Source organism: Mobula hypostoma, chromosome 23 (assembly GCF_963921235.1).
Source record: "Mobula hypostoma chromosome 23, sMobHyp1.1, whole genome shotgun sequence".
Taxonomy (NCBI): Eukaryota; Metazoa; Chordata; class Chondrichthyes; order Myliobatiformes; family Myliobatidae; genus Mobula; species Mobula hypostoma.
Genome location: NC_086119.1, coordinates 36,574,562 through 36,589,672, shown reverse-complemented (window position 1 = coordinate 36,589,672; position 15,111 = coordinate 36,574,562). Strand labels below are relative to the sequence as shown.

The following is a 15,111-nucleotide window of genomic DNA, read 5'->3' as shown; positions in this document are numbered from 1 at the left end:
ACATGGTACTGTAGCTTTCCTTACAAAGTAACTATGATTTCCTATATTTGTATTTAATGCAAAAGATGGATGAAACAAAAGTAAAACATTTATTCTGTATAGATTAGAAATATAAAATATTTTTTAAAACTGAATGATGTAAATATAATATTAATTAAATCATAACTAATCTAAAGGCAAATACAAAATTAAAACTTTAAAAGGAAATTCAAAAGAAGAGAAAATCATAATAATTTAGTGACTAAAATGTTCAAGTGATCCTGTGGGCTTCATATTAACATTTTGGCCAAAGATAAAGGTGGGGCAAGACAATGCTGATTGAACTTGTTCCTAGGGCTTATTCCAAAATGAAGATCAAAGATGGGCAATAACAAAAGTCCATTTAACTCCAAATCCCTGGACACGAGGTTGCTTTTACCAAAGTCACTTATAACTGGCATTTTGATATCAGTCATTTGCATCCATTCCTGAGAGGTACAGACTGCGTCCCAGTCAAGATAAAGAATGAGGCAAACATTGTCTGAAAAATCAGAGCCTCATTGTTAGATAAAATAAGAACAGGAAGCAAGTGCTTGTAGTCCGAGGCAGTCAAACAGTAACATCGATATAGCTTTAGCTCTCCCTTTCAAAGCTCAAATTCTCTAGACCATTGGACATTGGGCTTGGGAGTCATTTGTTATGACTATTTATGCATCCTTCATATTTTGTGCAATCTGCTATAGTATAACACCATTAAATCAATACATGTTGTAATCTTGTTCAATAAATTACTTCAGCCTTGGTCATAAAAGTTTTATTATTAATGGACCATTTGCTGCACCAGAAACTCTACTTATCATCCATTATAATCATAATTTTCTCTACACATTTCCATAGTTTTTTGCATGTCTTAATTTAAATCTCAAAGTAAATTTATTATCCAAGTATGTATATGTAATCATATAGTACCTTGAGATTCATTTCCTTGTTGGCATTTCCAGGGGAAAATATAATTTATGAAAAACTATATATGAACAAAGACTGACAAACAACCAATCTGCAAAATACAAACATAGAAACATAGAAAACCTACAGTACAATAGAGGCCCTTTGGCCCACAATGCTGTGCTGAACATGTACTTACTTTAGAAATTACCATGAGTTACCCATAGCCCTCTATTTTCTAAGCTCCATGTACCTATTCAGGGGTCTCTTAAAAGATCCTATCGTATCCGCCTCCACCACCGTCGCCGGCAGCCCATTCCATGCACTCACCACTCTCTGTGTAAAAACTGCAAATAAAATTATGATACTGAGAACATGTTGCAAAGAGTTGTTAAAAGTGAGTAGAATCAGTTCAGAGTAGTGGTGATTGTAGTTATTCCCACTGACTCAGGAGCCTGATGGTTGTAGGGTAATAACTGTTCCTGAAACTGGTGGACCTAAAGCTTTTGTACCCTCTACCTAATGGTAGCAGCGAAGAGGACATAGCCTGGGTGGTGAAGGTATTTGATGATGGATGCTACGTTCTTGTAGCAGTGCTTTAAATAAATATATTCAATGGTGGGAAGCATTTTGCCAGCAATCTGTTAGGCTGTGTCCACCACTTTCTGTAGGCTTTTCTGTTCTGGGCATGGCATTTCCACACCAGGCAGTGACGCAACCAGTATAGGTACTCTACACTGTGCACTTATAGAAGTTAATCAAAGTTTTTGGTGACATGCCAAATCTGTGCAAACTTCGAAGAAAGTAGAGGGACTGTTATAACTTTTTTGTGATGACACTCAGATACGTTAACACCAAGGAATTTGAAATTACTGACCCTCATAAAACAAGATTCAAGTTTTATTTTTTACATGCATATCAAAACATACAGTGAAATGTATCATTTGTATTAACAACCAATACACCCAAGACTGGGGGCATCCTGCAAGTGCCACAACATATTTTAGCGACAGCATAGTATGCCTACGATGCTCGGCAGAACAAGCAACAACAGTAAAACAAAACTGCTGCCTTCATCCCCACATACCAAGTCCTTCAATCCCACGCCAGGTCTCTAACGGACTCGGATTTGCAGACACTGGACTTTGACTTCCCTAGCAGAAGAATCGCAAAGTTTCACCATTTCAGCCAACGGACCTGAACTTCCGGACTTCTGATTCAACCCTCAGGCCTCAATCCCTGGCATCGATCCCAGGACACACCAATCACTGAACACTAGGCTTCAAACTCCATTCTCATCGATTACCAGACCCCAAACACTGGTATCACTGATTTGCAAACCAGTCATCAGAACTCATTCCTCCTGCCCACATGACACTCCAACTCCAGAACCCGCCAACAACTTGCTGACCTGGGAGGGTCCTCATTCACTTTCTGCATCACAGAATCTGACATCCACACTACTGTCTTTTGAACAGAGCAGACTTAGACTCTGGCCTGACCTATAATTGCCCCACACCCAAGTCTCTAAACCATTTCCACTTCCGTTCCCTAATGAGGACGGGCTCATGGACCTCCAGCTTCTTCCTCCTGTAGTAGATAATCAGCTCTTTGGCTTCTTCTGATTTTGAGGAAGATATCATTGTTGTGGCACTATTTAATCAGATTTTCAACCTTCCTCCTATATCTGATTCATCACCATCTTTGATTTAGCCAGCAAGGGTGGTCACCAGTAAACTTAAATAAGGTTTTGCAGCTGCGGTTACACAAGTATTGAGTAGAGCATGGGACTAAGCAGAAAGCCCTGTGGTACACCTGCGTTGGTGATGATTGTGGAGGAAACATGTTTGCCAATCGATACTGACTGGGGCCTGTAAGTGAGAAAGTCAAAGTTGCACAAGGAGCTGTCAAGGCCTACGTCTTGGAGCTTTCTCATTAGTTTTGAGGGGATGATAGCGTTGAATGCTGAACCGTAGTCAATAAAGAACATCCTGATGTATGCACCTTCATTGTCCAGATGTTCCAGATCTGAATGAAGAGCCAATGAAATGGCATCTGCTGCTGACATGTTGTGATGGTAGGCAAATTGGAGCAGATCCAGTAACTATTAACTTTGATACGAGCAACTCTGTTGATCTCAGGTGTCTGTATCGTCTCATCAACCATTCACCAGCATCATGCCGATGAACATTTTTCACCTCTATTGGCTCTAGATTTACAGCTGCCTTATAACATCAAGTCCTAAAATGAACCATACCAGAGGTTGAAATGTTGTTTATAATTTGTTGGCTTTCCTGATACCAAGCCACAGTAAAAGTACTGATTATAATGCTGATATTCCAATTAATTCTGATCTTACACTTTCCTCAGGAAAACCTCTGTACTCTTCTCATTCACCTCCATTTTTAACGACTAAGCATCTTATCTATTTAAATATTGAGGTTTTGTAACTCACGACTTTCTTTCTACTTTCCCCACTGTGACTTTTATGACTGTTAAGAAAAGTCTGTGACCCAAGTATCCTTCCTTCAAGCCCCTACCAGCCTATTCTTATAAAGATTATTGATTTATTCTGGAAATTTGGAAACCTTTGTCAGCCATATGAGAAACAAAGAAACATAGAAAACCTACAGAACAATAGAGGCCCTTTGGCCCATGATGCTGTGCTGAACATGTACTTACTTAGAAATTACCTGGTTACCCATAGCCCTCTATTTTTCTAAGCTCCATGTACCTATCCAGGAGTCTCTGAAAGGACCCTATCGTATCTGCCTCCACCGCCATTACCGGCAGCCTATTCCACAAACTCACCACTCTCTGCGTAAAAAACTTACCCCTCACATCTCCTCTGTACCTACTTCCATGCACCTAAAAACTGTGCTCTCTCATGTTAGCCATTTCAGCCCTGGGAAAAAGAAGCCTCTGACTATCCACACGATCAATTTCTCTCATCATCTTACACACCTTTATCAGGTCACTTCTCATCCTCTGCCACTCCAAGAGAAAAGGCCGAGTTCACTCAACCTATTCTCAGAAGGCATGCTCCCCAATCTAGCCAACATCCTTGTAAATCTCCCCTGCACCCTTTCTATAGTTTCCACATCCTTCCTGTAGCGAGGTGACCAGAACTGAGCAAAGTACTCCAAGTGCGGTCTGACCAGAGTCCTATAAAGCCGTAACATTACTTCTCGGCTCTTAAACTCAATCCCACTGTTGATGAAGACCAATGCACCGTATGCTTTCTTAACCGCACAGTCAATCTGCGCATCATCTTTGAGTGTCCTATGGACTCAGACCCCAAGATCCCTCTGATCCTCCACACTGCCAAGAGTCTTACCATTACTACTATATTCTGCCATCATATTTGACCTACCAAAATGAACTACTTCACACTTATCTGGGTTGAACTCCATCTGCCACTTCTCAGCCCTGTTTTGCATCCTATCGCTGTCCTGCTGCAACCTCTGACAATCCTCCACACTATCCACAACACCCCCAACCTTTGTGTCATTAGCAAATTTACTAACCCATCCCTCCACTTCATTATCCAGGTCATGTATAAAAATCACGAAGAGAAGGGGTCCCAGAACAGATCCCTGAGCCACACCACTGATCACCGACCTCCATGCAGAATATGACCCATCTACAACTACTCTTTGCCTTCCGTGAGCAAGCCAGTTCTGGATCGATAAAGCAATGTCCCCTTGGATCCCATGCCTCCTTACTTTCTCAATAAGCCTTGCATGGTGTACCTTATCAAATGCCTTGCTGAAATCCATATACACTACATCTACTGCTCTACCTTCATCAATGTGTTTAGTCACATCCTCAAAAAATTCAATCAGGCTTGTAAGGTACGACCTGCCTTTGACAAAGCCATGCTGGCTATTCCTAATCATATTATGCCTCTCCAAATGTTCATAAATCCTGCCTCTTAGGATCTTTTCCATCAACATAGACTCACTGGCCTACAATTTCCTGGGCTATCTCTACTCCCTTTCTTGAATAAGGGAACAACATCTGCAACCCTCCAGTCCTCCAGAACCACTCCCGTCCTCATTGATGATGCAAAGATCATCGCCAGAGGCTCAGCAATCTCCTCCCTCGCCTCCCACAGTAGCCTGGGGTACAACCCATTCGGTCCCAGAGACTTATCCAACTTGATGCTTTCCTAAAGCTTCAGCACATCCTCTTTCTTCATGTCCAAATGCTCAAGCTTTTCAATCCGCTGTAAGTTATCCCTACAATCGCCAAGATCCTTTTCCGTTGTGAATACTGAAGTAAAGTATTCATTAAGTGATGTATCTGTGGTATCTCCTCCGGCTCCATACATACTTTTCCACTATCACACTTGATTGGTCCTATTCTCTCATGTCTTATCCTCTTGCTCGTCACATACTTGTAGAATGCCTTGCAGTTTTCCTTAATTCTGCTTGCCAAGGCTTTCTCATGGCCCCTTCTGGCTCTCTTAATTTCAATCTTAAACTCCTTCCTGCTAGCCTTATAATCTTCTAGATCTCTATCATTGCCTAGTTTTTTGAACCTTTCATAAGATTTTCTTTTCCTGACTGGATTTTCAACAGTCTTTGGATGCCACGGTTCCTGTACCCTACCATCCTTTCCCAGTCTCACTGGAACACATCTATGCAGAATGCCACACAAACATCCCCTGAAATTTGCCACATTTTTGCCATACATTTCTCACATTTCTACCGTACATTTCCCTGAGAACATCCGTTCCCAAATAATGCTTCCAAGTTCCTGCCTGATAGCTTCATATACCCCTTACTCCAATTAAAGGCTTTCCTAATTTGTCTGCTCCTTTCCCTCTCCAATGCTATGGTAAAGGATAGAATTGTGATCACTATCTCCAAAAGCTCTGCCACTGAGAGATCTGACACCTGACCAGGTTCATTTCCCAATACCAGATCAAGTACAGCCTCTCCTCTTGTAGACTTGTCTATATATTGTGTCAGGAAACCTTTTTGAACACACCTAACAAACTCCACCCCATCTAAACCCCTTGCTCCAGGGAGACGCCAATCAATATTTGGGAATTTAAAATCTCCCACCACAACAACCTTGTTATTATTACACCTTTCCAGAATCTGTCTCCTTATCCGCCCCTCGATGTCACTGTTACTATTGGATGGTCTATAAAAAAAACACCCAGTAGAGTTATTGACCTCTTCCTGTTCCTAACTTCCCTCCAGGACTTCCTCCTTTTCTGCAGCCATGACACTATCTCTGATCAGCAGTGCCATGCCCCCACCTCTTTTGCCTCCCTCCCTGTCTTTTCTGAAACATCTGAAGCCTAGTACTCAAAGTAACCATTCCTGTCCTGAGCCATCTGTCTCTGTAATGGCCACAATATCGTAACTCCAAGTACAGATCCACGCTCTAAACTCATCCGCTTTGTTCATGATGCTTCCTGCAGTAAAGTAGACACATCTCAAACCATCGGTCTGAGCACATCCCTTCTCTATCACCTGCCTGTCCTCCCTCTCACATTGTCTCCAAGCTTTCTCTATTTGTGAGCCAACCACCCCTTCCTCCATCTCTTCAGTTTGATTCCCCCTCAATAAACTCTCCTCAATGGCCTTAGCAAACCTCCCTGCCAGGATATTTGTTCCCCCTTGGATTCAAATGCAACTTATCCTTTTTGTACAGATCACGACTGCCCCAAAAAAGGTCCCAATGATCCAGAAATCTAAATCCCTGCCCTCTGCTTCAATCCCTCAGCCACACATTTATTCTCCACCTCACTCTACTCCTCTACTCCTGCACAGGCAACAAATCTGAGATGACTACCTGTGAGGTCCTGCTACTCAACTTCCTTCCTAACTCCCTTCAATCTGTTTTCAGGACCTCCTCCCTTTTCCTACCTATGTCTTTGTTACCAATATGTACCACAACCTCTGTCTGTACACCTTCCCACTTCAGATATCGTGAATGAGATCAGAAACATCCCGGACCCTGGCACCTGGGAGGCAAACTATCATCCGCATTTCTTTCCTGCGTCCACGGAATCGCCTGTCAGACCCCCAAACTAGAGTCCCCTATTATTGCTGCCTTCTTCCTTTTCCGAACCTCCTGAGCCGCAGGGCCGGACTCTGTGCCAGAGGTGCGGCCACTGTTGCTTTCCCCCCAGGTAGGCCATCCCCCCACCACAACAGTACTCAAACAGGAGTACTTATTGTTAAGGGGTACAGCCAGAGGGGTACCCTCTAGAATCTGACCCTTGCCCTTCCCTCTCCTGATTGTTACCCACTTATCTGTCTCCCGAGGCCCTGGTGTGACTTCTTGCCTATAGCTCCTCTCTATCACCTCTTCACTTTCCCTGACCAGACGAAGGTCATCAAGTTGCAGCTCCAGTTCCTTAACCCGCTCACCTGCTTCTCCGGCACCCACTCTATACAGTTTTCTCCTTTTAAACTCTTCGCAGTGGTCTAACTCGCTGACATCCATGCGCTTGCACAGTCATCCCTTATCAAACCAAAGATCATATGTCTACTTCCAACATTCTACATCTTAATACTTACAACTTACCAATATGATTGCTCCACCCCACTTCCCCATATATTCTTACTTACTGATTATTCTCTTCTCATGTACTTCCTCTCTGAACTCAATCAGTTTTGCCTTGACCCCTCTGATTCTAAATGTTCAGGAAACCCTTATACTATAATTCGACACTCCAGTTCATCCTTCTCTTTAGTATTTCCTTCTGTTGGCACCTCTTTGCCCATGATACGCTGTGACATATGGTCCCAAATTATCCTATGACTCAGAGGCTAAGTTATTTGGGATAGCCAACAGTAATCCATCAACACTCATGTTATCTCGTAATCAGTGAATTTCAAAAACGGCAAGTTTCACAGTCTGACATATACATGCACACACACATATAATAAAGACAGAGTTGCCAGCAAAGAACTCCTCAGGCGCATATTAAATTAAACTTCCATTCAGTCTCACACCAATGAATAATACATTGCAATGCAAGTAGGGACAAATCCATCGAGAATAACAAATAATGCATATGAAGAGATGAAAATATTACAACAGATAATCATTACAATATGTACTGAATACGAGTAACTGGGACACAATTTAAGTGTGCGGCCAAAAACATCCTTCCCAACTCAACCATGGATATGGTACTTGAATCACGGACATTACCATAGATCTTACTAAAATGGACGGCAAAAGTAATGAAATTTTCCAGTTTCATATCACTGCATGTTATAATCTTCAGAAGTTTATACCAAATTCAACAATTTCAGATAACCTGCTTTCTCTGTTTGTATCAAAAATCGGCCAGATCACCAGATTCTCTCCTCAGACACAACCCAATGTACTGCGTATTCCTAAAATATCCTTTTACTTTTCTGCAAAGCCCTGCATTCCATGGCTTTTCCATGCCCCTTTGTTTCTCCTCTCCTTAAATGCCACACTAGAAAATAGACAATAGGTGCAGGAGTAGGCCATTCGGCCCTTTGAGCCAGTACTGCCATTCACTGTGATCATGGCTGATCATCCACAATCAGTATCCAGTTCCTGCCTTATCCCCATAACCTTTGATTCCACTATCTTTAAGAGCTCTATCCATCTCTTTCTTGAAAGCATCCAGAGACTTGGCCTCCACTGCCTTCTGGGGCAGAGCATTCCACATATCCACCACTCTGGGTGAAAAAGTTTTTCCTCAACTCCGTTCTAAATGGCCTACCCCTTATTCTTAAACTATGGCCTCTGGTGCTGGACTCACCCATCAGCGGGAACATGCTTCCTGCCTCCAGCGTGTCCAATCCCTTAATAATCTTATATGTTTCAATCAGATCCCCTCTCATCCTTCTAAATTCCAGTGTATACAAGCCCAGTCGCCCCAATCTTCCAACATATGACAGTCCCGCCATACTGGGAATTACCTTGTGAACCTATGCTGCACTCCCTCAATAGCAAGAATGTCCTTCCTCAAATTTGGAGACCAAAACTGCACACAATACTCCAGGTATGGTCTCACCAGGGCCCTGTGCAGCTGCAGAAGGACCTCTTTGCTCCTATACTCAATTCCCCTTGGTATGAAGGCCAGCATGCCATTAGCTTTCTTCACTGCCTGCTGTACCTGCATGCTTACTTTCAGTGACTGATGTACAAGAACACCTAGATCTCGTTGTACTTCCCCTTTTCCTATCTTGACTCCATTTAGATAATAATCTGCCTTCCTGTTCTTACCACAAAAGTGGATAACCTCACATTTATCCACATTAAACTGCATCAGCCATGCATCCGCCCACTCACCCAGCCTGTCCAAGTCACCCTGCATTCTCATAACATCCTCCTCACATTTCACACTGCCACCCAGCTGTGTCATCTGCAAATTTGCAAATGTTACTTTTAATCCCTTCATCTAAATCATTAATGTATATTGTAAACAGCTGCGGTCTCAGCACTGAACCCTGCGGTACCCCACTGGTCACCACCTGCCATTCCGAAAGGGACCCGTTAATCGCTACTCTTTGTTTCCTGTCAGCCAGCCAATTTTCAATCCATGTCAGTACTCTGCCCCCAATACCATGTGCCCTAACTTTGCCCACTAATCTCCTACGTGGGACTTTATCAAAGGCTTTCTGTAAATCCAGGTACACTACATCCACTGGCTCTTCCTTGTCCATTTTCATAGTTACATCCTCAGAAAATTCCAGAAGATTAGTCAAGCACGATTTCCCCTTCGTAAATCCATGCTGACTCGGACCTATCCTGTTACTGCTATCCAAATGTGTCGTAATTTCATCTTTTATAATTGACTCCAGCATCTTTCCCACCACTGACGTCAGGCTAACCAGTCCATAATTCCCTGTTTTCTCTCTTCCTCCCTTCTTGAAAAGTGGGACAACATTAGCCACCTGCCAATCCACAGGAACTGATCCTGAATCCATAGAACATTGGAAAATGATTACAAATGCGTCCATGATTACTAAAGCCACCTCCTTAAGTAGTCTGGGATGCAGACCATCAGGTCCTGGGGACTTATCAGCCTTCAGACCCAACAGTCTATCCAACACCATTTCCTGTCTAATATAAATTGCCTTCAGCTCATCCATTACCCTAGGTCCTTTGGCCACTATTATATCTGGGAGATGATTTATGAACTAGATAGCTTTGCAAACCTAATACCCGGGCAAACCTGACCTCACCCGATCAGAAGTTATCCTTTTGTCCTGTCTATCCCTCTGCCACCCACTTCTCTGCAACATAAAACTAATTTGTTTTCTAACATTCTAAGTTCCAATGATCCTAAACTGAAATATTAACTCTGTTTTCCATTCCATTGATGCTGCCTTATCTGCTAAGTATTTACAGCATTATCTCTTCTTCCACCAACAACTAAACTGAAACAACCTGAACACATTCTTCCCAAAGTTAACTAGAACTTCAGCCTGCCAATCTGGAGCACATCCAAACTCAAGTTCCCGAAATGAAACAGCACCATCTAAGCTAGTCACACATTAAATACAATACCAACAAATGATATAGGAGATACAGACACATGCACCCAATATTTTGAGGGACACATTGAAACAGATAATTAAGAGCTCTGCCAAAAGAATCAAAGTAATCCTCAGTTCTAAAACACTATTTAATTATTGCCTGCTATTTAAAGCGGAACCCATCTGGAGTTGCAGACATTTTATCATGTTTCCCAGCAAATACAGAACAGCTGCAAAAGTCTCATCCAGTAATACAAAAGAGAATGAAGCACTGAAAGTGATTCTAAACTATCAAATGCCTGAACATCAGAATATATCCAACTGAAGCCACAGAGGGTCGGACAGAAAGTGAGTGGAGTAGAATAGTGTTGGGAAAATTGGAGAATATCCAAATTTTGCGGAACAATAATGTCAACACATTTTAGGTTGTAATAAGTTTCAACTGTTCGTATTACTTAGTTTAATCTGATAAACTAAGAGACCATTAAACTCTGAATAAAATCAACCAGAAGCTTAACACGAACACAAGGAATCAAGAACACAGCAGTGAAACCAAATCGCACTGGAATCTGCAGTATAGACGTCCACCCATGACTGATCATTGTGCACACTCACACAGGTCTATCAGTCTCTGTGCACATTCATACACTTATTTGTTGCCCAGTAGACCGTGTTTACTCAGTGCTATTCCCAGGAGGGGCTGTATTAAGGAAGCATATAGAGCTCCCGCAACATTCTGATGTACCATCTTACAAACGTACTTGGTTGTTTTTGTCCATGAATCACTAAAGGTAACATGCAGCTACTGGAAATAATTGGAGAAGTAATGGTAGGTTGGCCTTGACTATAGCAGGGTTCAAATACAAGAGTACTCTTGAAGTTATATAGTCTTGGCAAGAACAAGTTTTGCTATTTTATGGACGTTCACTCTCCAAACCAAGTGCTGGAGTCTCAAAATAGGTGATCAGCCGCCCAGATGCAGATGAGAAGAAACTTCTTCACCCAGCTTTTGAAATTCTTCAAAGAAAATAGCTGTACTCAGAACAGAACTGGGTGAATTTCTGGATAATAAGGTTGTCATTGGACAAAGCATAGTAAAGTAGCTGAGGTAAAGACGTTAATGAATGGTGAAGCAGATGCAAACGGCCAAGTTATTCATGCTGCTTCTCCACTTTATTTAACTGGTATCCATATATTACAGTTAATTAATAAAAACTAACTGGCTTTTGCCAAAACTAACCACAAGGTACTGAGATTTGCTATAGCAGACAATAGGTTGGATAGAAGTTGCCCACCGCCTATGGACAATGAGTTGGATATGAGACTATCTGATCTGTATTACTCATTGCATTCTATCACAATGACTACAACTTGCATTTATTTGAACCATCAACACAGAAATAGGTTTCCTACTTCAATCGCGCCATATACAGAGTTAGGTCTGATATCCAGCCACCTGGCTTAAGGAGGTTTTACATGAACTTTAACAATAGCCAAGAAACTGTGAGCAAGTGTCTCAACCTGAGAACCAAGAGAAGGTTGTCAATGGTAAAGCCACTGGTTAGGCCAGAACGTGACAAGTACAGAAACCTTGAGTTGGAAACATCTCAGGGACAGGGGCATCTCAGCTAAGGAGGGGATGTGCATAAACATAAGTTTATTTAAACTACTTGCAACACTTGAAAGTGCCCCACTCATCCTGGCTTTCCCTGCAATTTTAATCAATATTCTAAAACCTTGCCATATAACAATGGCAACAGATGTACTACAAGAACTATTAAAGAAGCAAGAAAGTCTTACCTTACTGCTTGTGCCAACAAGTGATTCAGAGGGAGTCTGAAGCTGCCATCTTCCAGAGGACATGGATACGGGGACTAGCTGACAATAAGGAGTTCTGTAATAGACCCTGAAATCAGTATATGGGTACCAGATAACAGATTGATTTTATACTGTTTTTCTTCAGCAAAAATGATTCATAACATTGCTCAAGAGTAACACTATGTTTTAAATAAGTTTTAGCAGGAGCAACTTCTTATTGCCGCAGTTTCTGGGCAGTAACTAAGAGTTTGTTTGCTATTGTATGTCACTTGGAAATGTTGCCAGGAAACACAAGACCTCCAGTGATTGGAGGCTTTCATTCAGAAACATATCCCTTCCTAATTCAATAGACAAGACCCACCTGTTCTGCGTTTTTTCTCTCAGGTGTTCACCAGGAGCAATTCCTTGCAGTGGGTTACAAGGGATAACTATTTTGTAGTTAATCTCGGAATCACTGGTAACTGCCTGCTAAGGAATCTAGATTAAACAAATTCACAAGGAAATACCTATTTGCAAGTAGCTCCACTGGGTTTTCATCATTTACTCATTCACTAGAAAATCTCTTATATTTCAAGGGAGTTATCGGCATAGTCTCTCTCACAGCTCGCACCCATTGCTACATTCCCAAGACTTCTCCCAAAATCAGCCCAGGTGATAAAGATTTCTCAGTCATCATCCCTCAGCTGTTTATTCAGGGTCTTCTGTCTTTTCAAACAGGTAAGTTTCTGGAGTGACGCAGTGATCTAGTTTCTCTCCCTGCATCCGTGCTCCACTCACACTAATGGGCCCATTGATTTTTGTCGTAATGCATCCTCTGCCCCTACAGGAACCCCCTGCAGCTCCTATCATTCCTGCACATCTGTCACCCCTGGTTCAGCAGCGTCCTTCTCTGGGACCTCCTTCAGTCTCCACAACCCTTGATCATCTGTGAAGTTAGTTTACACCCAGCAGTGCCAGCACCTCCCGCCAGCATGTCACATGGATTTGCAGTGATATGCCGGTATTATCTCTTGCCCCCTGTGTCTTCTCCTCTTGTCTGTAACCCCCCCCCCAATAATTTTGATTCCAGTTTGCTTGACTGAAAGATCATACATATTACAAGTAAGATTATTCATATTCCTTCTACAGATTTAGTATTGACTTCCTGCAGCAATAGGACAAGCAAAAGAGCTAGGAAAGAGACTTTCCTTAGTAAACACAGGTGGTACTTGCAGCTGTGATGTGAAGAGAGAGAACAGGTTAAAATTCTATTATTTATGGTTCTACAAGTTCTACAAGTTTATTATTGTCATAGCCCATGCAATGAAAATTAGCTTTTTGCAACATGGCAAAGACAATGTATATGTCAACATAAACTTAAATTAACAAAATTAACACCAGAAATGAAGCAAAGCCCCAAATCTCACTCCAGGTGACCAGATTGCCTCAGTAGGCAACAAACCTCTCCCCGTCATTCACCTCAGGACCATGAGGTGGGGAGGAGTAGCCCTATCCTCACCCCCACCCATGTCCTCTGCTGGCGATAAACCGCCAGTTTCTGAACCCAGCGTGCCCAGGTTGGGATCAGGGGTTGAGAGGAGTCGGGGAAGGGGGGTAATCAGAGGGATGTGCCAGAGTCCGGACAACTCGAGAGGTGAATTGGGTTCGGGGGAGTCGGCGTCAGGGGGAAGTCGGGTTTGGTGGGGGAGACAGGTTCGGAGAGGAGGTGTCATGATTTGGAACGGAGGAGGCCGACTCGGGCTCGAAAAGGGGAGGGGGGTCAGGGACTCGAAAAGGGGAGGGGGGTCAGGGACTCGAAAAGGGGAGGGGGGTCAGGGACTCGGAAAGGGGAGGGGGATCACGGGCTCGGAAAGGGAAGGGGGTCAGGGGGGACGGAAGGGGGAGGGGGGTCAGGGGGACGGAAGGGGGAGGGGGGTCAGGGGGGCGGAAGGGGAGGGGGGTCAGGGGGGCGGAAGGGGGAGGGGGGTCAGGGGGACGGAAAGGGGAGGGGGGTCAGGGGGAGGGAAAGGGGAGGGGGTCGAAGAGGTCTCGGGTTCAGACGGGGCATTCAGGGTCGGGGGATAGTCAGTGGAGTCAGAGGAATGTATGGGGAGGGGAGGGGAGGGGAGGGGAGTCGGGTAATCCGGAAGTGGTCTCGAGGGATCTAGGGGGCTCGGGGTGGTGGGTGATCTGCACTAGGAGGGTGTTGGGGTCCACAATGGTCAGGGTTAGGGTCGTGAGAATAGCGGGCTGCCGGTGCCTGAGTAGTTTGAATATCGGTGGATGGGGTTGATCGGTGGTGCCGGGGAGGGGGCTGTCCCTCTGGCTGACGTCTCAGGCTAACGTCGTGTATCTTGGCCTGGGCTCACCCAGCCGGAGAACTCCAGCTCGGGAGCTTAATCGCCGGCCGCTATTTAAGTCCAGCTCTGAGCCGACTCACGGCCGCAAACCTGAAACTGCCACACGGTTTGGGGCTGTTTTCGAGACCGGCGCCCGAACCTCTGCGACCGCGGATACTCACCCGTAGCCGGCGGCGGCGCCATGCAACCGTTACCCCAGCAACGCGGCTGCAGCGCCGCCAGCTGGGCAGTCGCGGAATCGCGGTACGCAGCGCCGCCGGGTGGTCAACCGGGAAATAGCGGGCCGCAGTGCCATCGGCTGGCCGCCAGTGAAACAGCATGACTTGAGGGGTGGTAGGGCAGGGCAGGGCAGGGCAGGGATGGCAGGTGAGGGGAGGGGGGGTGGGGAAGAGTGGCTGCGGTGGGTATGGGTGGGGTGGCTGGGGTGGGGAGGGTGAGTGGGGGTACCTCGGTACATTAATCCCACACAGACTAGATGAAGGAATTGCCACAATCCATAGAGCACTACAGCACAGAAAATAAGCTATTGGTCTTTTCTA

The 15,111-nt window shown here is 44.2% G+C and overlaps 1 protein-coding gene across 1 annotated transcript in view; it reads right to left on the bottom strand.

The window, feature by feature from the left end:
* The window catches only part of LOC134336674 (peripheral-type benzodiazepine receptor-associated protein 1), a 321,894-nt gene extending 307,139 nt beyond the window's left edge, over window positions 1-14,755 (bottom strand). The window contains exons 1-2 of the mRNA XM_063031028.1: window positions 14,734-14,755; window positions 12,216-12,309 (exon numbers count right to left, since the gene is read on the bottom strand). Of these exons, the coding sequence (XP_062887098.1) occupies window positions 12,216-12,278 (63 nt within the window). The 5' untranslated portion in view covers window positions 12,279-12,309; window positions 14,734-14,755. The remainder of the gene's footprint in view (window positions 1-12,215; window positions 12,310-14,733) is intronic.
* Window positions 14,756-15,111: the final 356 nt, after the last annotated feature.